This window comes from Eretmochelys imbricata, chromosome 1, assembly GCF_965152235.1.
Source record: "Eretmochelys imbricata isolate rEreImb1 chromosome 1, rEreImb1.hap1, whole genome shotgun sequence".
NCBI classification, from domain to species: Eukaryota; Metazoa; Chordata; order Testudines; family Cheloniidae; genus Eretmochelys; species Eretmochelys imbricata.
Window position 1 is genome coordinate 156,506,590 of NC_135572.1, and position 27,488 is coordinate 156,534,077.

General features: G+C 42.8%; 1 protein-coding gene across 5 annotated transcripts in view; it reads left to right on the plus strand.

Moving 5' to 3' along the window:
* Nucleotides 1–27,488, plus strand: part of KDM6A (lysine demethylase 6A) — a 274,824-nt gene that overhangs the window by 36,565 nt on the left and 210,771 nt on the right. For all 5 annotated transcript variants that reach the window (XM_077817638.1, XM_077817656.1, XM_077817647.1 and 2 more), the window contains exon 3: nucleotides 3,123–3,231. In XM_077817638.1, the coding sequence (XP_077673764.1) occupies nucleotides 3,123–3,231 (109 nt within the window). The remainder of the gene's footprint in view (nucleotides 1–3,122; nucleotides 3,232–27,488) is intronic.

Consider the following 27,488-nt stretch of genomic DNA (forward strand, 5'->3'; position numbering starts at 1 on the left):
AGATTGTATTATTTTGACAAAATATTCAGAATTTTGCTGAATTTTAAAGTATTGTGTGCGGAATTTTTAATTTTTTGGTGCAAAATTCCCTCAGGAGTACATAGAAGTTTTTACACTTGATGTATCCCAGTGGCTGTCGATCTATGTAGTTACAAATCCTTTTGGGTCTGATTCCTTGAGATTCCCACCCAAGAAAATCCATGTTGGTGTGACCTCCTTTTTTCACAATGCTTTTTAATCTCTCGCTTCTAGGGGAAGACTTGCTTCTTCCTCTGAGGCATGGGTGGGCAAACTTTTTGTCCCGAGGGCCACATCTGGGTGGGGAAATTGTACACAGAGGCATGAATGTAGGGCTGGGGCAGGAGGTTGGGGTGTGGGAGTGCAGGGTGTGTGTGGGGGGGGCATGGTGTGCGGGAAGGGGCTCAGGGTAAGGGGTGGGGGTGTAGGAGAGGTGCGGTATGCAGGGAGGGGCTCAGGGCAAGGGGTGGGGGTGCAAGCTGTGGCCTGGCGCCGCTGACTTTGAGCAGCTCCGGGGTGGCAGCAGTGCTGAGCGGGACTAAGGTAGGCTCCCTGGCCCCGTGCAGCTATCGGAAGTGGCCAGCATGTCTGGCAGTGGCTCCTGGGGGTGCGATAGGGCAGGCGGCTCCTCAGCGTGTGGACCTTGCCTGTGAGTACCACCCTCGAAGCTCCCATTGGCCACGGTTCCCCGTTCCCAGCCAGTGGGAGCTGGGGGGCGGTGCCTGCAGATGAGGGTGGTGCACGGAGACCTCTGCTGTCCCACAAGGGTCGCAGCAATGTGGTGCTGGCCGCTTCTGGGAGCGGCCTGGTGCCAGGGCAGGTAGGGAGCCTGCCTTCGTCCCGCTGCGCCATGGGGCTGGCCATTCCATGGGCCAGATTGAAAGCCCTGACGGGCTGTATCCAGCCTGTGGGCTGTAGTTTGCCCTCCCCGGCTCGAAGTGGAAAAGTATTGACTCCTTTCCAGGGATGTCTTCAAAGGTGTTTGGTGGGAAGAAGAGATGGTTTTTGAACCAAAATCTGTACTAGAGTATCCATATTTGTGTGTGTGAGGACTAGGTATACTGGGTTTAAAAAAAAAAAAAAAAAAAGTTGTGCAGACTTAATTTTCCGGAAGGAAAAAGAGATTATCTTGGTGTTTCCTATTCTCCCTTGAGAATGGAAAGCAAGGAAAACACTTTTGCTTTTTATTACTCTGTTGCCTCCAATCTGAACTTCCAAGAAGAGCTTTAGAAGTTAAAATGAATTATGTCACATGATATCCCTGTGAATGTAGGTAAACATCCTAAATATTGCTGACTGAGGGGTTGGAGACAAAGACATAGTGAAAATCTGACTTACTGAAGGTCATACAAGATGTGTGTGAAATAGCCAAAAATAGACCCAGGTGTCCCGACTCCCACCCTTGTACTCTAACCACAAAGTATGTTTTCTCCTAAGTGTGGTTTGATAAAATTTGATGGAATCACTGTAGGGTCCCAGATGCTAAACTGTTTAAGCATGTCTGATTTATAACCTTGAATAGTTCAGGGAAGTCAGGCTCATGCCTGGTTAGAGGGATCCTGCTGTGTCAGTGTTCTCCAGAAATTTGAGATTTTCTCTTAGTCTTTGGTCATCTTTGCAAAGTTGTCTTCCTCATCTGATTACTTGCCCAAAAAATTTTATGGGTCACCAAATTCTTGTTTGGAGTTTATCCATGTCGCAAGCTGTGATGTGAGTAGTAGAAAACCAAATTGTATTTTACCTGCTCTGTATCAGAAAATGTTAATTGTATTCTAGCCAGGTCTCGGCAAAACATAAGAATTCCATTTTACAAAAAAATTTGAGCTTTCATTATTTTTGTTCTGCACTGAAACAAAAACTAGACCTTATGAACTTTTTTCTCATAGAACAAGAGAAACGGACCACCACCCCCTAGGATAGCCAGAGGGCCTGGTGGCTGGGTCACTCATCTGGAATGTGAAAGACTACTTTCAGGTCCCATTCCAAGTTTAGAAATTGACTAGGAGTTGAAAACCCAGGCCTTTAAGGCGCCACCGGACTCCTCAATGTTTTGCTAAACTAAGGCATGTCTATGGTAGCGAATTTACAGCAGCACAGCTGTACCAATGCAGCTGCACTGCTGTAAGATCACCCATATAGCCGCTCTATGCCGACAGGAGAAAGCTCTCCTGTTGACATGATAATACCACCTCAAAAAGTGCCGGTAGCTATGTTGGCAGGAGGAGTTCCCCCGCTGATATAATGCTGTGCACGCTACCATTTATGCCAGTGAAATTTATGTCACTCGGGGGTGGGGAGGGGGTGTTCTCTTCACATCTCTGAGTGACATAAGTTTTGCTGACATAAGTGGTAGTGTAGACATGATCTTCATGTTCAAACAATTTTAAATGCTTTTTTATATTAAAAAAGCATTTTAATTTAATTCCCGTTCCATAAAAATTCATCTTGACACAGATTATGAGGAAAAAAAAGATCTAGTAAATAAGAAATGGTAAATTAAGAATTAGAGTAGTTATATGTTGTGTAATATAATTATTTAAGTATGTATAGATAGTGTATCCTCCCTGGTTACCAAAAAAGTATCAAATGACAGCAGCCACCAGACTCAAATGTTCTTTGGGAAAATAACTAAAGCACAAATGCAAAACAAGATTAAAATTGATGATTTTAATCAGTTTCCTACTTGCTGATTTAAATCATAATTACATTCAGTGATTTATATCACTTCAATTTAAATCAATCCCCTGATGTACTGTATCAATTTGTTTTGCCTTAAGGAAATGAAGTGTGTGTCAAGTTCACAAGTAAAGAAAAAAAGATTGTTTTTTCTGTATTATAGATATTAGTATCGCTGGATATTTGTGTTTGAATCTGACACTTTTTCAGTATGTGCTCTCCCTCTTTTTCTTGCTTTAAAACCAAGGATGACATAATTCTGAAAGAGCTCTGGTTGTTGCAGAAAACTGCAGAGTTTTTAGTTTTGCACAATAACATTAGGTTTGGTAAAAGGTTTATATTTGTATTAGAAAGAAGATGCATTTATAAAATGTGCTTTGTTCAGTACAATACAGCATTGTGAAAATATCTGTACTTCTCTTTTACAGGCTGTTCGCTGCTATGAATCTCTGATATTGAAAGCTGAAGGAAAGGTCGAGTCTGATTTCTTTTGTCAGTTAGGTCACTTCAACCTCTTATTGGAAGATTATCCAAAAGGTAAGGCTTTTTATCACATTTTTATAGCAGTTTTAATAACCATAGTGTCTTTAATGACCCAGATTTGATTATGACACCATAATATAACCATAAATATTGGGTAGATCAACATCGGCAGTTTCTGTTGGCTTGCACCATGCTTCAAAGTCCGTAACAAAATAAGTAATATGTCGCCGTACTGAGGAATACTTTTGTTCTTCCCTTCCCCCAGAGAAACCTTGTGGGCAAGTGTTTTAGTAGAACATGTTTAATGGTTCACAAACAGATGTGAGTAATATACAAACATAGTACCTAATTGTTCCCCACGTTTCTTTTGTTGCTGAAAATGTTCAAAAATAAAGTAAACCGACTACAGCATAACCATAACTGTATATCGGATGTAGGCATGGATATGACAAGTAGAATAAGAGTTGGTATTAGAAATGAAAAGGAGACCTAAATGTATACCAGGAATATTGTTCAGATCCCTGATCTGCGCTTGGCACAAGCCCGAGGAAAAGGGGTCAGGTATTAAGCAGCATTTGTGCTCTCCCAAGTCTGTGAACAGCCAGAGACTGGTGTTTGGCCCTGATGTAAGTTACAGCAATCTGAAGGTTGTTCTAACTTATGTGGGCTGAAAAAACCATGATGCAAGTTGTTCCAACAGGCTAGCATAGCACTTTGGCCTGTGCCGCTGCTGCTTCTTTCCCACTTGGTCATTCCCTAGGTAAGGCGTTCCAGTGCACCAAATGAGCCAACCAATGTAGACTCAATAGAGTAGGGGTTCTCAAACTAGGGGTCGGGACCCCTCAGGGTGTAACAAGGTTATTACATGGTGGGTCATGAGTTATCAGCCTCGACCCCAAACCCTGCTTTGCCTCCAGCATTTGTAATGATGTTAAATATATAAAAAAGTGTTTTTAATTTATAAGGGGGGTCGCACGCAGAGGATTGCTGTGTGAAAGGGGTCACCAGTACAGAAATTTCAGAACCACTGAAATAGAGCATTTTCAAGACATCTACCTCATGCTAATGGAATCGTGGTCAGCAGTCACCCTTCTTTACCACCACAAACTCGTCAGCTGTGGGCTACCTAACGTGGTCTGCGTCACTGAAACATGGTTGGCTGACAAGACTAGCCCAGTGCTAGCTCACCTTGCGGTATTAAGCTACTCTGAACACTTAGACATGGAGAATGGTAGAATAGTGATTTTATTCTCCTCCAGGTTCAAGTGCAGAAGAGACTAGTTTAACATCAAAGAGGGTATCCTCTTAATCTGAGAGTGCTGATAAATCGATTATGGGCATCCTGCTAATCTACAGAGCTAGGGACACCAAAGGCTTCCTAACCCTCCCTCCCTCCCTCCCCCCAAGACATTACCTAACATGGTTCTGAGGTTCACATGACTTAGCTTGTGGGAGACTTCGTCCATGTAGAATGACACTTCAGACGACAGCAGCAAAAAGCGCTCCTCTTCACCTTTGGCTGCATGCAGATAATATTCCTCCCCTCCCCTGTACGCTTTGGACTGGATCCTTGCGCTGGACATTAGAAACACACAAGCTAATCTGTGTCCTTATCTCACCACCAGCTCCTTCAGGTAAAAATTCCTCTCCCCCATCACAAGACAAGAAAAAGCAACCACGAAAGTTCACCCTAGAAGATTACCAGCTCCAACAAATGCTAAAACTTTACTGATAGAAAAGCTACTAAACTTAGTATTGTGACAGTGAAAAACTACCATCGCTCACAGGTTGCTGCCGTAGACCCTCTGGCATTGACGTGCCTTCTCCTACACCATTGCTCTCGCAAATCCCCCTTGGCATTTGGATGACCTGTGATTGGAAAAAGTAGAAAGGAAGAAAGCTAGTGGCATTTGACACTGAGCAGCATCAAGCGTTCTTGGAGGAAAACACTGTCTGATGCAGATAGGTTTAAGTATGAAGAATTTTTCCTCAATCTGTGCCACTGTAGTGTTGAAGGCTCATGTTGTCTTTGCTGCCAAAATAGGTGTGTGTTTAAATGAGATTGGTAACTCAAGTTAGCCATCTTGCTGTACAAACACATACCTTTTTGGCAGTGAAAAGACCTAGACTAAGAGCTTTTCTTGTCAATGAGAGGCAGAAACTTTTTGGTTGGTAAATAACTTTATAAATCCAAAATGCCTTGATTTCGTCATGGTTTTTGCTAAAACGATCAGCAGTGAAATAGTTAACAATCCAGACATAAATTGTTTGCCTGTTTGTTAGTTTTAATGCCTCATTTAGCTCAATGGAGAGATTATGCATCTCTGAGCTTATTATTTCAGGCTGTCCTCAGGTGCAAAACAACACTAAACTGGTTAATACTGGGTGCATCTTATCATGATTTTCTCCACAACCTCAACAGCTAGAATTTCATTTTTTTTTAAATGAAAGCTTAAATTCTGGAACAAACTGCCCCAAGAGGATTCAGTGACAAATTCTGTCTAAAATGGAGAGAGGAAACATGGGTTTGGGTTATTTTCATCCAAGGCTTTTGTTGATACCGATGTTGAAATTCTCCAAACTGAGAATTTTAACCACTATCACATACAGTGGATTAGAACGTCATGTGTGCCTGAGCACTGTTTGATTCCATGGATAAAGGGTGAGGGGTGGGAAGCATATTTTATGCTATTTTTCTGCTTACTTTCGTAATCTTGGAGGCTGTGGATTCCCAGCAGAAGTCCTGTAATGGTGCTGACTAAGACATGGGCTAGTTCCTCCGCTCCAACTGTGTCCTCTGTGCTATGCTGAGGATTTGGATGAGTTTCTGTTACCACTCTCCTTTCTGGTAATTGGGAATTTACATAGAAGGTCTGTGTTGGTTTCAACTCTTTTCACATGTGATGTGGAAGAGTTCGAAGGATTTGGGTGTTTCCTGGATTTGTTGTATTTAAGTTTTAAGAGAATACTGTTCTGTATGTGCTCTTGATCACTTTTTGGCCTGTGGTGTGCTAAGTAACCTTGAAGGAGAAGGAGCCAGAGGATCATGTTGGACCAATGTCTGCAGTAGTCTGCAGTACTGTAGAACCTTGGAGTTATGAACACCAGAGTTATGAACTTATCAGTCAACCACACAGCTCATTTGGAACCACAAATATGCAATCAGTCAGTAGCAGAGACAACAAAAATGCAAGTACAGTACTGTGTTAAACGTAAACCCTTAAAATAAGGGAAAGCAGCATTTTTCTTCTGCATAGTAAAGTTTCAAAGCTGTATTAAGTCAATGTTCAGTTGAATACCTTTGAAAGAACAACCATAACGTTTTGTTCAGTGATGCGAACAGCCTCCATTCACGAGGTGTTCGAGTGACTCTGAGTTTCTACTGTTTTATCCAGATGTTTGGGTAATGCAGGCTACATCATACTTCTGGAGCTTCTTTCACAATGAAGCCATAAATGGTCATCTTGTTGACCACTGATCTACATTAAACAGTGTCCGTTCGAGTTCCTGGGAGTTTTTTGCATCTCTTTAGTTCTTGTGTGTACATGCTGTTTGTGTGCTATGATTATATGGTACACATTTGACACAACATTTTTTGGGTCTTTTGTCTATTCTTGAAGTTGATTCCAATTAAAACTGAGGTAGGGGAGATGAGCTGAATGGTGAAGCAAGGTCCCTTTGCTCCCCATATGTTTTGACCTTAGCTGGCACTGTGACGATTGTAGTGAAAGTGTGCAGAGCTGACAGTCTGACTCCAGTATGTTGAAAAATGTGGTGGTGGGAAGGTGGCAGCATGATCTGCCACGAAATGGTCTGTAGTAGGTTAGTGTCGTCTCTTGCTCATTTCTGCAGCAATTTGTCACACCTGTAAATGCAACTCCTGTTGCTCCTGTGTGTGGAGGAAGAGGGAATTGTTGGTAGTTGCATCCTGCCTCTTAAATGCATGCCATTGAGAACCAGCTTCTGTTTCTCATAGAGGTGCTGCTGCTGCTCCTGTGTAGAGAGGAAAGAGCAACAGCCTCGGGAGAGGCTCAGCCCCTATCATCAACTGCCAGTGTCAGGAAAGGGTACTGGGATTATGTCCTCCTTCCTCCTTAGGGGCTCAGTCTTTTGTATCTGTCTCTGACCTGACTGGCAGAAATGAAATGGGGAAGCCTGCTCTTCACTTAAGAGCCTCCAGAGTCTTAGGCTACGTCTACACTTATGGGCATGTAGAATACAGACATTGCATGCCCATTTAGCATGTATATAAATAGCAGTGTAGACAGTGAGGAACTGCTTAGGCAAGTACAATACAGACACATGAGAGCCTTTAGGTATATACCCTACATGGCTCTCTACATGCCCCCACAGTGCCTCCTACATGTACACTGCTCTTTTTACTGATGTAGTGTCCTGCTGCCAGAGCCTTTCTCTGCCTCAGTGAAAGTCTCTGGAAGTGGTAAAAGGCTCCAGCAGCTTCCCACTTCTGAAGCCTTTCCAGGCTGCAGGGAAAGACTCTAGAGAAAGGGGGGGCGGGGGGCCCTGGGAGGGAGCTGTTAGTGCCTTTCTCTGCTACATTGCCCTGCCAGAACCATTCTTTGCCATATGTAGCTACGCATCACAGGACGGATGCAGCGTGCTTTTCACTGCAGTGTGTAGCTACACGTGCTGTAGACTTTGCTGCAAGTATAGACAAGACCTTAGCAGTATCCAGATTTTTCTGTTTTTGAGGGAGTCTCCCTCCCCTGTGGAAATCTCCATTTTTTTATTACATAGACAATAAGAATTACAATAGGAATAGTGAGAATAAACAAAGAATTAGAAAATAAATTTGATATGATTGGGATTATGCAACACATCAGGTTTCAATCACATGACTGATGTTAAAATCACGGGATATGCTGTGTTTAAGAAAGATACAATGGGAGGTATGGTACATAGTGTGGCACTCTCCATTAAAGATACCACTACCTGCTCTAGAGTTATTGACAGCTCTGAAGGAGAGGACTGGGATGCTTATAGATCAAAGGATTAACTGATAAATCACAGGTGGTAGTGGGGTGGGGAGTTGGGGGGGGGGTGGAGTCTGCTATAGACCACCAAATCAGACAAAGGAACAGGAGGAGCAGCTCCTTAAACTTCTGTCTATAGTGTGTAGATGGAAATATTGCATTATTGGGAATTTCAGTCTGGGGGACATATGCCGGAGATCTCTTGCTGCCACTTGTAAAATATCTTTGGAGGTTCTAAAAATATAGATAACTTTCAAACAAAGTACTGAAACCAACTTGCAATAATTGTACATTAGACCTAATTTAGACAGATGAAGATGAATTGATCACTGAACTAAAAATTTGTGGTTGCTCAGGTGTGAGTGATAAGAACATAAGAATGGGCATACTGGGTCGGACCAATGGTCCATCTAGCCCAGTATACTGTCTTCAGACAGTTGCTAGTGCCAGATTCTTCAGAGGGAATGAACAGAACAGGGCTGTTTGGAGTGATCCATCACCTGTTGTCCAATTGTAGCTTTGGGCAGTTGGAGGTTTAGGGACACCTAGACCATGGGGTTGCATCTCTAACCATCTTGGCTAATAGCGTTGATAGGTAAATTCACGGAGAACAGGTCCAAGTGTATTTTTGAACCTGGTTATGTTTTTGGTCTTCACAACATTCCCTGGCAATGAGCTGCACATGTTGACTGTGTGTTCTGTGAAGTACTTCCTTATGTTTGTTTTAAACTTGCTGCTTATGAATTTAATTGGATGACCCCTAGTTCTTGTATTATGTGAAAGAGGTAAATAACACTTCGCTATTCACTTTCTCCATACTAGTCATGACTTTATTCATGACTGTCATATCCCCCACTTCAGTCATTTCTTTTCCAGGCTGAACAGTTGCAGTTGTCTGGATCTCTCCTCCTATGGAAGCTGTTCCATATCCCTAATCATTTTTGTTGCCCATCTCTGTATCTTTTCTAATTCTAATGTGTCTTTTTGGGGATGAGGTGACCTGAACTGTACGCAGTATTCAAGGTGTGGGTATACCATGGATTTATATAATGGCATTATGATATTTTCTGTGTGATCTATCCCTTTCCTAATGGTTCCTAACATTCTGTTTGCTTTTTTGACTGCTGCTGTGCACTGAGCAGATGATTTCAGGGAACTATCCATGATGACTCCCAAGATCTTTTTTAAGTGGTAACAGCTAATTCAAAACCCATCATTTTGTATGTATAGCTGGGATTATTTTTTGCATTGTGCATTATTATCAACAACACTGAATTTCATCTGCCATTTTGTTGCCCAGTCACCTAGTCTTGTGAGATCCCTTAGTTAATTCTAAAGCTGAAGGCAAAGAGTTACAATCTTGAGTAATTTTGCATTGTGTGTGAATTTTATCTCCTCACTACTCATCCCTTTTTCCAGATCGTTTATGAAAATTTATGTCTGTTTTCATTTGCTGTGTGCAGCTAGAACATCAAGTAGTGGGTATACTTGGTGCTTTAAGAAGGCCAGTTTCCAAAGGTGAAAGCCATCACGTGCTAAAATTGAGTGGGAGGAAGTACTTAAATATAATTCCCATTTTTGTGTTTAAGAACTCTTTATTAGATGCTTCAAAACACATAATTCCGCAGTCAAGAAAGAAGGCTTATTTGATTTTAAAAAATCCTGTTTTGGAGGGGAGGTGAAAGTAATAAAAATTAGTAATCTATAACAAAACATTAGGGAAGCTGAAAGCAAGGAGTACCTGTCAGCACACCAGTTAGGAGTTTTAGACAGTTAAGAGAAGCTAAAGATGCAAGTGGAAAAAAATCTATGGCCAGTAGGGTCAAGGACAAAGAGTTCTTTAAATATATTGGGAACAAGCAAAATTCTAGCAATGGGTCTGATGCTAGACAAAGATGATAAATCATCAATCATAAGGCAGAAAAGGCAGAAGTATTTAAATATTTCTGTTCAGTATTTGAAAGAAAACAGGATAGTGTATTCTTATCTTAGTGATAATGAAATACATTCTATTCAGTCAGTAACTAAGGAGTATGTTAAACAGGAACAGTTTTTAACATTTTAAAATCTGCAGGACTAGATAACTTGCACCACAAATATCAAAAGAATTGATGGAAAAGCTCTGATCCATTAATGTTGATTTTTAACATCTTAGAACACCGGAATTTCCAGAGGACTAGGAGAAAGCTAATATTGTGCCAGTATTTGAAAAGGGTAAATGGCAAGATCCAGGAAGCTATAGGCTGATTAGCCTGACATTAATCACAGGCAAAGTCATGGAAAGAATGGTATGGGACAAAATCAGTAAACAGTTATGAGGTGGTAGCATAATTAATACTAATCAACATGGCTTAATGGAAAATATGTCTTGTCAAAATCAGTGTCTTTTGATCTAATCAAATAATACTAATTTTGACAAGTTTGGTTAATAAATTATTGACATAATATACTTAGACTTTTGTAAGGCATTTGACTTAGTCCTACATGTCATTTTAATTTTGGGAGGAAAAAATACTATATAAAATTAATATAGCTCATATTAAATGGATTAAAAGCTAATTTACAGAATACAAAAAGTAATTGTAAATTGGTGTGTTTTTGTTGGGGTTTGGCAGGTCTCTGTTCATGGTCCAGTGCTGTTTAATATGTTTATCAATGATCTGGAAGAAAATATAAGTGCTGGTAAAGTTTGCAGATGCCACAAAAACTGGAGTGATAAATAAAGATGGGGAGAGGTCAGTCTACAGGCCAATGTGGATCACTTGGTGGTAAGGTTGACTTATTCGAACATGCTTTAATACAGCCACTGCAAGTTCTACATCTAGGAACAAAAACCATAGGTTACATTTATAAGAAGGTGCACTGTATCCTGAGAAGCAGCAACTGTGTAAAGGACTTAAGGGGTCAGGATAGATAAGCAATTGAACATGCCACACAGCATTATGGTGTGAAAGAGAGCAAAGTACTACTGAAGTAGGAGTAGGGAGGTGGTATTACCTTTTGTATAGGACATAAGTGAATTGGAAGCTGAAGGTAAACAAATTCAGACTAGAAATAAAATACAAACTTTTAAGTGAAGATAATAATCCTAATAGTTTTACCTTGGGAAGTAGTAGATTCCCCATTTGAAGTCTTTGAGATCAAGACTGAACCCCTTTCTAAAAGATAGGGTATAGGTCAAATAGGTATGAACTTGATGCAGAAATTATTGGATGAGGTTCTTTGGCTTGTGTTATGGAGGAGATCAGACTAGATTATAATACAGTCCTAGTTTTTATCTCTCTGCTGTTTATACTTTTCCTAAGGTGCACTACAATAGAATTGACGTGATGTTGTCTAAACAATTCTGATTATCAGCAGTGCAGTTCACCAGTCTTGTTAATCTTACTCTGATGTTGTTTGGGAATCAGGAATACAGAACTGCATTGGTTTGCATTTGGAGGGTTGGATTCTGTATAAATGGATGGGTTTAGACTTTCCTTCTTCCAGGAAGGCGTCCCACTTGTCATTGATAAATAGGTGAGTGTGTACTTGAAGCTGTTGTCCAAAGCTTAACCACAGAGCTCTGTAAACAGGGCATCCAGTATTTGTGTATAAAAACAGATACAATTCAGTGATAAAGAAAACGTCAAGATATTTGCAAAAGTGTGGATTGCTGACCTGGTCACACCTAAATTTCTAGTCATTTTAACAGATGATACTAAGTGAAGTAAAGGTTTACTGCACTCAAGTATTTTAAACCTGGTACACTGAACATTGATGCAGTCTTGATGAAATGTCATTGCTGTATGCCTTGCTTATCAAGGTTGTGTTGATGTCCCTGTGGATTTTATAACATGCTATTTATTCAGTGCAATGAACAGAAGAATCATTCTATTTGGTCACTAGATAAAACGTCTGAAATTATCTGATAATGCAGATACTTAAAGAGCATAAATCATGTATGTGACTGAAGTACAATAAATATTACAGTGAATAAATTGTTAATAAAATTGTTTCTACATAGTTGATGGGCCACAGCAGTGCTTATATCTTGTTTGCAAATACTGAGTGCATGGTGGTGAGCAGTGCACAAACATTTGTAGCAAAATTGTGCACTTGTTTTAAAACTTCTATAAAACTGTCAATGAAATCGTGCCTCTTTTAAAGTGGTATATTTTAAGACAGTCTTGGGGTTATCGCTGAAAAATTGAGCTAATTGTAAAAATCTTGGCTTTTGAAGAGTTCCTGGTTTGTTTACTAAGAATTTTTGAAAAAGTAAACAGTCTTTGACTACATATTCTGTGAAAGAAATAGGTATTTTAATTGTGTAAATTTAATAGTCAGTACAGTTTCTTGTAGTGATAGACAGTAGCTCAATCTCTAGAGAACTTTTAGTTTGGTCACTGTTTTGATAGACCGTTACAGCCTCAAAGTAGTATTGTAATTGGGGACTACTCTATTGCTCTGTGTGGACAGCTTTGAACTAAAACATTTTTAATCTTAATTTAAAAAATTGCACATGTGTGATAAAATTAGTACTTTTGCTGCTACTGTAGATATCCCCATCTTTTTTTCCCTCTGTTCAGGAGTGATATTTTGGGGTCCATGGAGTCTGCTGGAGGTTCTTAACTCTGATTAATTGTCAGTGGAAAACTTGATTCTTCTTCGAGTGCTGTCTCTGTGGGTGCTCCACTCTAGGTGATGCTGCGTCCCGGCACCGTTGATCAGAGATCTTCAGTAGCCATGTCTGGTTGGGACACACGCGCTCAGTTGGTATCTCCCGTCTCATTAGAATCTTCCTGAGCGCTTGCGTCCTGCACCCTCCTCAGTTCCTTCTCAACTGTCCTTGGCTGAAGATGGGGCTCGGGGCACTGCTGATCCTCTTCCCTGGTTTCTGAAGGAAACAATTACAAAGAACATAGAAATAGTAACATCCCAGTTGTTTCCCTTCCTTTAGAATAGTTACTTAGTTTAAAAAAAAAAAACAAACCCAAAAAACCCCACAACTTTTTTCTTCAAGTTTGTCTCCCGCTGAGACACTCTCCCCTGGCATTACTAGTGCAATAATGCCAGGGGCTTCAGGATTCAGGAAATGTGCTTCCTGTCAGGACTTTATGCCAAGGTCCAATGGACACTTGTGTTGTGTGAAGTGCCTCAGCGAGACACACGTCCCTGCCAAGTGTGTCCACTGCACAAGCCTCAAAAGCAGGGCTTGTCATGACAGGGACCTGCGGCTGAAAATGCGTCTCATGCAGAAATCTCTGGAGATGGGCAATGGCAAACCCTCTCCCTCAGGCTCCCCTGCCAGGTCAGAACTGACCGGGAGCCCGGCTTCACCCTCTCACGTGAAGAGGCAAGAAGCCCTAATGTCTCTCCTCAGACACTCAAGAGGGTAAAGGATCTCCTGCAGGGTCTTTACCCTTGGTGTTGTCAGCGCCGAGAGCAGGCAACTCTGACCACCCCTGCACTTCACAAGCAACTCACAGGGGGCTCAAAAGCAGGGACCCAACTTCCTCCAGTGGGAAGCTCTCCTTGGCACCAGTTCCCCTGGCACTGATAATTGACCCAGTGCTGACAATACGTTCCACCCCGGTGCCGTGTTGGCACCAAGCCTGCCTGCCTGCCACCCTCCCCCCCCCAGCAGATTCAGACCCCCTGTGGGGCTCTCACAAACAGCTCTTGGCTCCTGCAAAAGTGAAACTAAAATTACTCCGGGCTGCTGCTCACACTTCACGCTCTGCAGCACACCAGCCTAGGGAGCAGCAAAAATTCCTGCATCAGCAGGATATCTCTGTGGCCCCTAAGCCTGACTCTCTGCTCCTAGACATGGAGCACTCATTGATTGAACAGCAGCTCTCACCACCTGACCTGGATACTTTCACTGATAGTGAGAATGGCACACAGCAGCAGGCACAGTTCTCCCTGCCTGAGTCTTCCCCTCCACTGGAGCCATACATACCCCAAGACATGAGGCATCATAAGAATCAGCCTCAGTTCCCCTACTTTGTTCCCCAGTGGCCGGGACCCAACTTTTTCCTACCCGGTGCCTTGGCCTCAGTGGTACCCATGGTTGGCTCCTGCCACCGCTCCTCCTTGCGCCCTTTCTACTGGACAGCAAGCTCGTATTACACCTAGATCCCCAGCTCTGTCAACATCTAGAGCTCCCGAACCCCCTCCTGAAGACGTGGGATATGAACCCTTCCCGGATTTACCGGCTCCTGTCTCGCTATCAGTCGCAGAAGTCACCCTCATGCATCCACCTCCACAAAATGTGGACTACTTTAAGCAATTTCAGGAACTTTTCAAGAGACTGGCACTCATCCAGGACATCCCTTTGGAGGTAGTCCAGGAGACACAACATAAGCTTCTCAAAATCCTCCAACCCTCTGCACCTTCGAAGATCGCAATACCCATAAACGAAGCTCTCCTAGAACCAGCTGGTACTCTCTGGCAGACCCCTGCCTCCATTCTACCAATATGCAGGAAAGCTGAACATAAATACTACGTGCCCGTGAGGGACGTCGATTTTCTTATTTTCCCACCCACAATTCTATTGTGGTGGATGCAGCAACGCAGAGAACAAAGCAGCCATGCTACCGGCCCACTCCGCAGGACAAGGACCTCAAATGCCTTGACCTCCTGGACCACAAGGATTATACCTCTTCTACTTTACAATTTAGAATTACAGATTATTCCGCCCTCCTTGCAAGCTAGGACCGTGACAACTACAACAAGCTCTTTGATTTGCCTCCCGTATACTGGAGGACAGGAGAGCAGACTTCAAGTTAGTCCTCGTCAAAGGTCAGTTGGTGTCTAGGATGGCACTACAAGCATCCATGGACATGGCTGATCCAGCAGCCTGCACCACTGCAGTGGTGATGTGCCGCTCTTCCTGGCTCTCGGCATCCGGTATCCCCAAACATTTGCAGTCCAAAGTGGCGGATCTCCCCTTTGACAAAGATAAACTCTTTAAAAAACAAACAAACCAAACAAAAAAAAACAAACGATGAAGTCCTTCACACTGTGAAAGACTCTAGAGCCACTTTGTGCACATTGGGCATATACCTATTCATCCCCAGGAGACCATGGTATCAACCTTATCAGAGGCCCAGCGCACAACAATATCACCGACCCCAGTCCAGACTGGATGACACTGGGAAAAACCGCAACAGATCTCCTAGGTGCAGGCAAAACCAGGCACAACGGACTACTTCCCACCATCAGGTAAAAAAACAATTTTGAAGTGCTGGTCGGGGGTCTGCACGACCACCCCTTGACTCTGCCACCTATTTGCCCATTTGGCTACCACCTTCAAGCTTTTCACCATGTCTGGCAACAGATGACACAGGACCGCTGCGTCCTGGAAATAGCTCAGTCAGGTTACTCCATCCCTTTCCTATCTTCCCTGCCCACCCTTTCCCCTTCCCAGTCCCTCTTTGGGACCCCTCTCATGAGCACCTTCTCTGTGTGGAGATAGCTCATCTTCTCCACCTCGGTGCAGTCGAACATGTACCGACGCAACATCAGGGAAAAGGATTCTACTCCCACTACTTTCTAATCCAAAAGAAAGGTGGGGGTGGAGACCTATATTGGACCTACACCGACTCCACTCCTAAGATTTATCTGCAAAAGTGGAAATTCTTCTCCATCTGGTGCTTCCACAGATGCCTAATACCCCAGACTGCAACCCTCTCTGACATCTTGGACTATCTTTTTTGAACTAAAACAGGACAGGCTTTCGCTCAGTTCTATCAGAGTACACCTCCCGGCCCTTACCACCTTTCATGACACTCTGGACGGCTATTCACTTTCACCCACCCCACCATGAAACGCTTCATCACAGGCCTGGAAAATCTTTACACTGAGATTCATTCACCAGTAGCCTACTGGAGTGTCAACCTAGTTCTCCGCGCTCTTATGAAACCCCATTTCGAGCCCCTGGCCACCTCATCCCTGCACCACATGTCCATGAAAGTGGCTTTCTTGGTTGCCATAACGTCAACAAGAAGGATTGGTGAAATAAGCACCCTGATGGCCTACCCTCCCTACACCATTTTCTCTAAATACAAGCTTAATATACAAACCCGCTCCAAATTCCTCCCCAAGGTGGTGTCTACCTTCCACCTTAACCAGTCAATACACTTACCTGTATTCCATCCCAAGCCTTACACGACTCCACAGGAAGCTGCATTACATGCCCTCGATGTCTGACGGGCTCTTGCATTCTATCTTGACAGAACTACACCATTTCGTGAATCCCCTAGGCTATTTGTTTCTGCTACCAAGAGATCAAAGGGTGACGCTATCTCTAAGCAAAGACTCTCCAAGTGAATCTCTGTCTGCATCAGATCCTGCTATCAGACCCAAAATGTTCAACACCAGAGGGTGTTAGGAGTCATTTTACTAGAGCAATGTCAACATCTAGCCTTCCTCCACAACGTACCTGTTACAGACATATGCAAGGCAACCACGTGGACATCTGACCACACATTTGCCAAACATTATGCTATCACATGGGATACCATGGCAGACACCATAGTCGGCCATATGGTACTGTCTACCCTTGTCCCTCACACAACTCCAAAATCCCACCAACCATAGTGGGTACTGCTTCACATTCACCTAGAGTGGAGCACCCACAGGGACAGCACTCGAAGAAGAAGAGAAAGTCACTCACTTTGCAGTAACTGAGGCTCTTCGAGATGTGTGTCCCTCTGAGTGCTCCACTACCCGCCCTCCTCCCCTCTACTTTGGAGTACTAGTATGGTTTCTCCATGGTACAGAAGGAACTGAGGGGGTGCGGGACTCGCGCTCAGGAAGATTCCAGCGAGACGGGAGATGCCAACTGAGCACATGCGTCCTGACCAGGCACTGCTACCGAAGATCTCTGATCAACAGCGCCGGGACACACCGTCACCTAGAGTGGAGCACCCACAGGGGGACACATCTCGAAGAACCTCAGTTACTGCAAGGTGAGTAACTTTCTCTTGTGGCTATCATCCATTATGGGGAGCTTACCAAATTGCCATATTGTGTGTTACTTTGAGATAGTATATTTGGAACTTTTAAGAGGGCTGTAGTTATAATGTGGTGATTTTACTTGCATAGTAAAACTCACTGCAAGGATAATTTTTTTTAATTATAAAATTTTGGTGTTCTGGAGCTTTGTGATTGTAGTCCTGTGGCGTTTTTATATATATATTTTTAAGTAGCAAGAAGGATTAAAATCTTTGGCATGAGCAACCCAGTTGTGTTTGGGTGGATTTTTATTGTTTAGCCCAGACTGTTTAAGATGCCTCTGAGCAATAATGAAAAATAAGCAATTCTAGAGAATTAAATAACCAGGCTTTAATGGATCATTAGCTCTCTGCCTACACCCCTCTCTTTTGTGCTGTCTCTCCCCCCTCCCCTCCCAAAAATAACCCTTCTTGATGAAATCCCTTCAAGGGAGAATGGTATGTTGGGGACACTAGGAAATGTATCTGTGTGTATTTGTATTCTGAGAATATATAACCACCACAAACCTGAGATCTCTAGATCTCTTGTATCAGCTTTGAGTGTGGCCCTTAAGAAGATAGAAAAATCTTGGGAAATAATCTTAGGATAAAAAATTGATATAATGTAAGCAATATCTACTTGAAAAAATAGGTAATTAATTACGTGCTTAATCAGTTGCTTGAGACAATGTTGCATTTTATATTACAATATGCATTTTAATATTCCTAATAGCATTTTTGAGAGGTAGATATATAGTATATCCTTTGAAGGATTTCTGAGCTACATGTGATCCAGCTGTGCTCTTCAGGGGATGTCTTCTTCATCTCAGAAATGTATTATAGAATGGATGTATCAACTTTAGGCTCTCTTGTTGTGTATTATTTAAAGAGTGCTTATAATACTGATAACTTTCATAGCTGTTGTGGTACTTAGTTTAGTTAACGCTTTTATGTTTACTGTTAACCTTGCGTCTTCTAATGATGGCCATAGTTAGCTGGTTATAACCATTGTTGGGTGAAAACTAAGCTTATGACCATTCACTCTCAGGTGTCCCATTTCTCTGGAGACTAATTAGATGTTGTCTTGTCTTTCAAGATAGCTTGGGCAACAAGACTGATTTTCCCTAAAGTAATCACACATTTGTCATCCTCCCAGCTTAGAGCATCTGTGAGAGAGTAGTCTTATACCTCAGATCCACAGTTCTGTTAATAGATCCCTTGTTAAGCTTACAAAGACCCACTTGTAGGGTATGGCACTCCTGGTGTTGAGCTGTGGAACTGCCTTGAAAAGCTGTCTTGTATGCACAAGAGAGCTTGTGTGAGGTGAAATCATTGCCCTACTTTCTATAAGGGAATGACCCCCACCCCTCAGTTCCTTCGCCAATAGTGCAGTGTTAACAGAATTCACCTTTGTGCCCTCAGGGTAGACTTTTCCATAGTCTATCTTATTTTCTTCAGTTAGCTTGTAAACAGTAGCATAGAATAGTTTAACGCCCTTCTCCAGAGAGCCTTTGGCCTCACTGCGATCATGTTGAGCCCTGTAGGGGCTTTAAGAGATGTGCCTGTTATCCATGAATCATACCAAAGACCAACTCCCATGTTCAGTGCCTTCTGTGTCTGGATGAGACCCACTTGGTAACCTAGTGTGCAATTCTGTTCTATATAGGTCTTGTACCATGCTCTTCATGATAGTACACCTCTACCCCGATATAACGCGACCCAATATAACACAGGTTCGCATACAAAGCGGTAAAGATCCAACACGCTGCTCTGAGCAGTGTGTTAAGGGTGCCGAGCTGGGCCAGGGCTGAGGGGTTGGATAAGGGGCTGAGGGTCTCAGGGGCGGCCAAGGGCTCTCCGCCCCCCCCCCCAGGGTCTGGGAAGCAGGAGCTGTGGGGGGGCACTTTTGGGGGCCCCGCAATCCCTAATCCTGGGGGATTAGCGGGGTGCTGGGAGCAGCCCACTCCTCTTCCCTCGCCCTGGCCCCAGCCATGTCGCTTGGGGGAAGGGATCCCTCCCGCACTCACTGGCAGCGGCGGAAATGGAGCGGCCCAGCCCACTCCACCAGCTCCCAGCCGCGATACTCTGCTTCCTGCCACAGGTGAGTGCGTGGGGCGTCTTTTCCCCAACCTCCCCGCACTCACCGGTGGCGGGAAGCGGAGTGCCATGGCTGGGAGGTGGTGGAGTGGAGTGGGCTGGGGCTGCGTTGCTCCGCTTCCTGCTGCTACTGGTGATTGCCTGTCGGGGGGAGAGGGGTGTGGATAGGGGTTGGAGCAGTCAGGGGACAGGGGGTAGGGGGTGAGGTCCTGTGGGTGATTAGGGACGGAGGACTCTGGAGGGGGCAGTCAGGGAACAAGGAACGGGGAGGGGGGGGGGCAAAGCAAGTTTGATATAATGCGGTTTCACCTATAAAGCAGTGAGATTTTGTCTCCCGAGGACCCCGTTATATCGGGGTAGAGGTGTATCTGAATGATATCCAATAATAAGTATTGTGACTAACGTCTGTCACATGTTTGTTCTCCCATTCTCTCCTTAGGGGGAGCAGTGTATGCAATGGAGTGTCTTTGTTTTGATAGTGTTTTGCTGTGCCTTCACTCCCCCCACTAGAAAGGAGAGACAGTTGAGGCTCTTGGCTCTGTATCTTGACAGACTGTAGGCCTGTTGAGAATACCAAGATTAGCCTCTGTGCCAAGGTCCTCTGACCCAAGAGGAGGTGGTCTGCTCTGGCCTCAGCCCTGCCTTCTATCATGTGCACAAGACTGAACTCTCATCTCCCTTACACTGGGAGCAAATCCTTTGCCCAGCACGAGGGGCCCTGGCTACATCTAAAGCAGTACTGAATACCAAACTGACATCACCCATTTAAGTGTTCACATAATCATGTTACATCTGACCTTGGTGGTAAATAAACATTTAGGCGGTCTAAGGAATCTGTCAAATTTAAAATGAAGGATATAGCTTAATTCCCTCCTTTTGTAAAGCTCTCCAGCTAAATTCCTTTCTCTCCTCCTTCCTGTCAGGGTAGTTGAGTGCTAAGAATTTGCTCCCAGTTCACTTGTCTGTAAATTCCCTGGTGATAAATTTGTGGCTATTTCTAATGCCTTCAAATTATAAACTACCTACAGTCCTTTTGCGGATACTGCCTGGAGAATGCTCTCTCATTTGTATTTCCATACAAGAAATCAAATAAGTCAGTAAAGTAATGTTTTTTCTTGAGATACCCTACAGATTTTCTTTTATCTGGGATATGTGATCAAATGCAGTCCTGTCCTTACCGGTCTCCACCATAGTTTAATTTTGAACTGGAATTCGAAATTCGAGGCCAAAAATCTGTTGTCTTTTAGCCTCATAGTACACCACTAGATGGTGCCAGTATCTAGCCATCTAATTATTTTTTTTTTCAAGTGAACCATGGAGATTCAAGATGCTCAATAGGAGGTATCTTTTTGAAGACCCTCCTAAATTTAAGTAGTCATAGAAGTTAAAGTGGACATATTGGAATAGGTCACAAAGTCCATCATTCTACCAATATTTAGTTAACTACAGTATGTTTTCTAGTGCTTTCTCTAGTCTAGTTTTAGATGTCTCATTGGATGGTACCATCCACATTTTATCCTGAGGAGAATATTCCACAATCTAATAGACCTTGTTGGGAGGCAGATTTTCCTGACATTCATACTAAAACTTACCCTTTCTTAATGTAAGTATACTTAATATATTGTTGAAGGCTATTTTCCACAGTAAAAGAGGAAGTTGTCTTATTTTTTACCTGTGCCAACAAAATATTTTATAATGCTAGGAATTTCAATGATTAGCTTTAGTATTAGTGGGTTAATATTTAAGGATCCTAAATCTGACTATTGTTTACAGGCTGTAACTCTGTCCTATTGATATCATACAACCATATGATTAAGGTCTTTGAGTATTTGTAGTCTTAGGTTAGATTAAACTGATTTTTAAAACATGTTAGATTTCTCTTGCCCTCTCCTGAATGGTATTGCTATATGGCACAGTTCTGAAAGTGCACTTCCATGCTTCAGCATATTTGGATTTCTTTAAAGTTTAACCTTATCTCTGTATTTCCTGTGTTTATGCTGTTTGGTTTTGGAAAAAGTACAATACCTGCATTTATTCTTAATTACTGATATGTACTCTCAATGTAATTTTTGTGTGGAAATTCCTTTTTTTAAATTAAAATGTTTTAATAGCCATTAAACGTAGAGAATGTTTGTATATTTATAATGCTTTAAAGAGAATATAGTATCCATGTTAAACCATTTTTTGTAAATTAATTTATGACCAGATTCACTGGTATGCTTTAGCTTATTTGTGCTATGCTGTCAAGAACCACGGTTTTCCCTGGAGAGAGCTTGGCTTTGCTCCCCTAGGAAACAGTGAGAAGTGGTGGCATCTTTAATGAAAACACATCTTCAGTCTCACTGAGAGCAATAGAAGATGACAATTATTTAGAAAGAGGGCAGTTCTTTGAGGAATTCTCTATAACAGCACATTTTCTCCATCAGCAGTGGCTTATGAGTACTTTCTGTTATGAAGAATGATAGCAAAAAGTGATTAATCTTTTAAAAAATATTTCAGATGTAGCTCATGCATGAGATACGAATGAGTTTTAACTATATGGGAAGTTTGAGTGTGCAATGTTCTGTTATTAGGCACAAAACAGTGGCCTGACACAGATTCTAAATTTCTTAGAGGACCAGTTTTCAATTAAAATTTTGTTTAAACTAATGGATTGACTTGTAAATTCTCGTAGGATTTATTCTGTACTCAGAGTAAATGTTATTTTGCGTAGGATATCCTGTGTTTTTCATATATAACAAAGGTATTGAATCTCTTCTTTAAGTGCAAAACTCAGCTCATTCTTAACTATGGAACCATAAGCGGCGCTTTCTTAATGTTTGCTAGATATATAACAAACGTTATGAATTTATCTCTATGGTATAGAAATATACTTAATTTGTTTCATTGCTGTGGTGTAGATGCTGATCAATGACTAACCCAAAGAACAGAGAAAGGGTATTCAAGTTAAAGTTCTGCTGTATGATCGTTTTTTTTTAACCTAGTGGACTTATTCCTTAATGTTAATCTTTCGGAAATGTAGCTTTCATCATTCTCAGGACTTCTAGTCTGCCTTTGTAAGTTCACTGGGTTTCTTTGTATTGTTTCTCTTTTATCACTGCTGTACTTTCCGGCATACTTACTGTGTGTTTGGAGCTTGATTGAGCCCTTCCATCAGAACGGTCTGGCCATCCCTCCCAACCCTTCTCAGCTGACACTGCCCACTTGAAGGAGAGTGCACTTAATGCACACACACAAGGGGGTAGAGTTAAGGTTTCACAGCTAACTGTAAATCTGGTATTTTTGAGTGTTTGACTTTGTAATCTCAATAACATACTTAATATTTTTGCATGTAATTTCCTACTTTTTAAAAGGAGAAAAAGGTAAAAATAAATTGTACTAAGTGCAATTGTAACAATCCCTCTGTCATGCATCATCAATGGGGTTTAAACCCTGAACCTTCAGCACTGTAATAGACTTCTACCACTTCATTTAAGGGACTAACTATATTAACTGGAAGCAGGAGAAGGCTGCATCCTAGAAAGGGGGAATGGGCCACTGCGACTAGGGTGTACTTAGGGGGAGCTTGGGGTGGTTCTGTTCCCCCTCTCTCCAACATGACATCTGCTCCACCAGTCCCCTAGGTATTCCTAGTACATTGTGTTCTGTTGCTTTGATGCCAGCATGAACCAAGCACTTTAGAACGTTCGTGTTCAGCTGTTAGTCTGGTGAGCTGCCAAAGTTCTCCTGAAGAACACAAGTGAAGGAAGAGAAATGGTGATTTTCATAAGTTTATATCTCAGCAAAATCTGAATGGAATTTCAGGGGACAAAGAACAGCACTTCTCTAGCCAAAGGGCTTCCCCGCGTGCTGAATTTCAAAGGACTAATGCAAACGAGAGAGTTGCTAGGGGGCAGGATCAGACAAAACGGTACCGTCAGGAGATAGAAGCAATGATAAGCGCAGATCCTCAAAGACAACATCGACCCAACTGCTTAGATACACTGTACCAAGCATATAAATTACTCCCAGTTATGCTGCCGCCCATTTCTCTAGTGAGGAGGAGGAGGAAAAGGACATTTATTCAGTTTCCCCACAGACCCCCCCCGCCTCCTTCTCTTCACATCAGGGAGCTACAAAAGCCTTTTTGCTTGGACAGGGCATTATGAAGCTAGAGGTGACCAACAGGCTTGGTACAGACACCCATGGGTGCCTCATCCATGTCTTTTCCATTGCCTTGGCCCTACTGGGACCCATGGACTGCATACAGGCAGCAATTTTCCAGGTCCTCCAGCTCCCAGAGAAAGAGGCATTCCTCGTCATCCTTAATAGTCAGACCCCCTGAGCCTGAAAGAGAATCTTTTAAGGAATAGGAAGAGAGACAGGATAAAGAAACTATGCCTGCAACCAATATCTCTTCTTCTTCGTCAGACAAAGCAGTCATGCCTTCCCCACCAACAACAGCAGATGATTTCCAGGATGCAATTCTAGGAGCTGTTCAGGAGAATAGCAAATTCTCTTTAAATTCCATTGGAGGAATTGAAAGAATCCCAGCATAAATTACTTGATATACAGTAGAACGTAAGAGTTACAAACACCAGAGTTACGAACTGACTAGTCAACCACACACCTCATTTGAAACTGCAAGTACTTAATCAGGCAGTAGCAGAGACCAAAAAGCCAGAAATGAAGTACAGTATGTTCTTATATGTAAACTACTAAAAAAAAAAAAGAAGAAAGCAGCATTTTTCTTCTGCATAGTAAAGTTTCAAAGCTGTATTAAGTTAGTGTTCAGTTGTAAACTTTTGAAAGAACAACCATAATATTTTGTTGAGAATTACGAATATTTCAGAGTTACAAACAATCTCCATTCCTGAGGTGTTCGTAACTCTGAGGTTCTACTGTACTTCAGACATCAACGTTGGCAAACATAACTCTACCTATCAATGAAGCACTATTAGACCCAACTATCTGGCAGACTCTGGCCACAATGCCCCCTACCTGTAAGAAGGTGGACAAGAAATATGTGCCCTGTAAGGACATGGACTTTTTATTTTTGCACCCTACACTGAATTCATTGGTTGTCAGTGCTGTAAATGAACATGGAAGATAGCACCATGCTAAAATGGCCATATGATAGACTGGAAGAGATTAGATCTATTTGGACACAAACCATATTCCTCAGCAACTCTGTCAATTATGAAGCAGTTCTGACAAAATATAATCACACAAGTTACTTCAAATTTGAGTGAATTTGAGTATATTCCAGAAGACAAAAAGGAGCAATTTCAGGCAATTACAAATAAGTGTCCGCTTCTAGTGTGGACTGCATGACACAGCTGCTGACACAGCTGCTCATTGGATATTGACAGCGGTGGTCATGCGAAGGGCGTCATGGCTGCGTCTTTCTGGGCTCCCAAAGGAGTTGGAGGCCAGAGTGGAAGATCTCCCCTTTGAAGGCTCAAAACTATTCCCTGACCAAACTGATGAATCTCTCCACTCCCTAAAAGATTTGAGAGCAACATTTAGGATCTCTAGGTATTTACACACTGGTACAAAAGAGAAGGCCCAGTAAATACCCACACTACACAAAGGTCTTAACCTCCTTCATTTGTCCCACCTCAAAGACATTATGATCCAGCAACAAAAAGACAGAAACCTTCTAAACGTAGACCTCCCCCATCACAACCCTGAGCATCTCAACCTCTGTATCAAAGCAACAATTTAGAAAATTTGCTCGAAGCTCCAACATGCTACCCCTGCAGACACGTGCTGCAACAGCCTGAATGTTTCCATCAGTTTGACCACCTTGCCTCTTTCTACCCAGTGTGGCAGAGTATCACCATGGATGGGTGGGTGTAAGAAATAATCAAGAACAGATGTTCAATCCATTTTACCTCCCTCCCCATTCTGCTTCAAGGACCCCTCTCATGAGTACCTTTTATGTGAGGAAACGAACCACCTCCTACAACTAGGTGCTATACAACTAGTTCCGATCCAACACAGAGGGAAGGCCTTTTATTCCAAATATTTCCTAGTGCAGAAAAAGAACAGCTGTTGGAGACCCATTCTAGACCTAAGAGTGCTCAATAAGTTTGTGAAAGTACAACAATTCAAGATGGTTACATTAGCAGCAGTAATCCCGGTACTGAACTGGGGGACTGGTTATTGGCCCTCTACTTTCAAGATGCCTGCTTTCATATTACCATTCACCAATCCCACAGGAGATTCATCAGGTTCACACCAGGGCAGAATCACTTCCAATACAGAGTACTCCCATTTGGCCTGTCTTTGGCATCCAGGGTATTCTCCAAAGTCCTTGCGGTGTTAGCGGCACACCTCCAAAAACAAGGAATTATGATATTCCCATACATGAACAGTTTCCTACTCAAAGCCCCATCTTGAGATGACGCAGTAATAGCTACACAAAAGACTATGGGCCTTTTCTTATGACTAGGCCTACAAATAAATACTCAGAAATCCTAGTTCACAGGGGCCTACCTCTTTGGAGTGGAGGCTAAAGCGTCCCTTCCAACACACATTCACCACCCTAGTCAGGTTGATCTCCACAGTTCAAACCAGTTTGCAGGTATCAGCCAGAGCCTGTGTACAACTACTGGAACGCATGGCGGCTGCCACCTTTATCATAAAACATGCCAGACTCCATATGCATTGCATTCAAGGTTGGCTCAGAACAGTTTATGCTTCGCACAGACACCATTTTAAACCATCTCTCAGTGCCCTCCACAGTCAAAAGCTCACTTGACCGGTGGACAAACCTCCACAATGTGTGCTAGAGTTCGCTTTGCCCAACCACCTCCTCCACTGATATTGACGATGGACACATCCCTATTGGGAGTGGAGCCCACTTGAGTGACTACACAGTACATGGCAAATGGTCCCCTTCAGAGTCGACATAACACGTCAACCTGGGGGAGCTCAGAGCAGTCAGAAATGCATATTCTCACTTTTTACCACTAATCAAAGACAGACAGACACACACAAAATAATGACAGACGACATCACTTTTATGTTTTACATAAACAGCCAAGGGCAAGATCACCCTCCCTGTGCACTGATGTAGTGAAATTATGGAATTGGTGCATTCACCACAGGGTCAATATCTTGGCTACTTATCAACCAGGACTTCAAAACACCATGGCAGACACATTCAGCAGGAAGTTCTCACAAGAACACGAGTGGGAAATAGATACCACGATCCTACGCAAAACATGAATGGGTTGGGGATGTCTGAGCATAGACCTTTTTGCCACATCTGGGAGAGCAAATGCCTTCAATTCTGCTCAAGATCTCCGGGGGATGCCTTTCTTCTCAAATGGGACAGACATCTATACATGCGTTTTCTCCAGTTCCATTAATACCCAGAGTAATACACAAAATAAAGAACAAAAAGGCCAAGGTCATTTTGATAGCCACAACGTGGCCCAAACAGGCATAGTTCCCTTACCTTTTATGGATGATGGTATACGGGACCCCCCATCCTCCCCATCACTGTTCATCCCATTCCAAACATCTTTTCTCAAGGCGAGATCCATCACAGAAATCTAGAATTCTCCACCTGAAAGCATGGGTCCTTGATGGTTCCAAAATGTCACAACGAGCTGTTCTGAAGATGTAAAAGAGATACTGTTAAATGGCAGAAAAACAGCCATGCACCATGCTCTCCTTCAGAAATGGAAGAGATTCTGGATCTGGTGTGACAGTAGACGGGTTACAGCTATATCCTCTGCTTTACCGCTGCTGCTGGATTAGATATCCTGAGTTTGCTGAGAATCCATTTCGTGGCCAGTACGCGGCCTTCCCCCACAAGATTGATGGACACTCACTATTGGTTCATCGTACAACAATTTTTTTTAAAGGTATTTGGAAGCTCTAACTTGAAATTCGAGATCCTACGCCTCCATAGGACCTTAACCTGGTTCTATGACGCCTTACCAATTCTCCTCCCCCCCCCCCCCCCAGCCCTTTAAACATATGGTGACCTGGTGGCTCATACATCTTTCTATGAAGACTGCCATAAGAAAGGCAATCACATCCTCTTGAGGGTGATCTCACAGACTTACCTCATCCCTTTACAGTTTTCTTCAAGGATAAAGCCACTTCATGACCACATTCGAAGTTCCTACCAAAAATACCTTCATCCTTCATGAATTCACCTCCCATCATTCTTCCCCAGATCTCACGAGAGTAAAAGGGAGGCAGTGTTCCACACACTAGACATTAGGAGAGTGTAAGTCTTCTA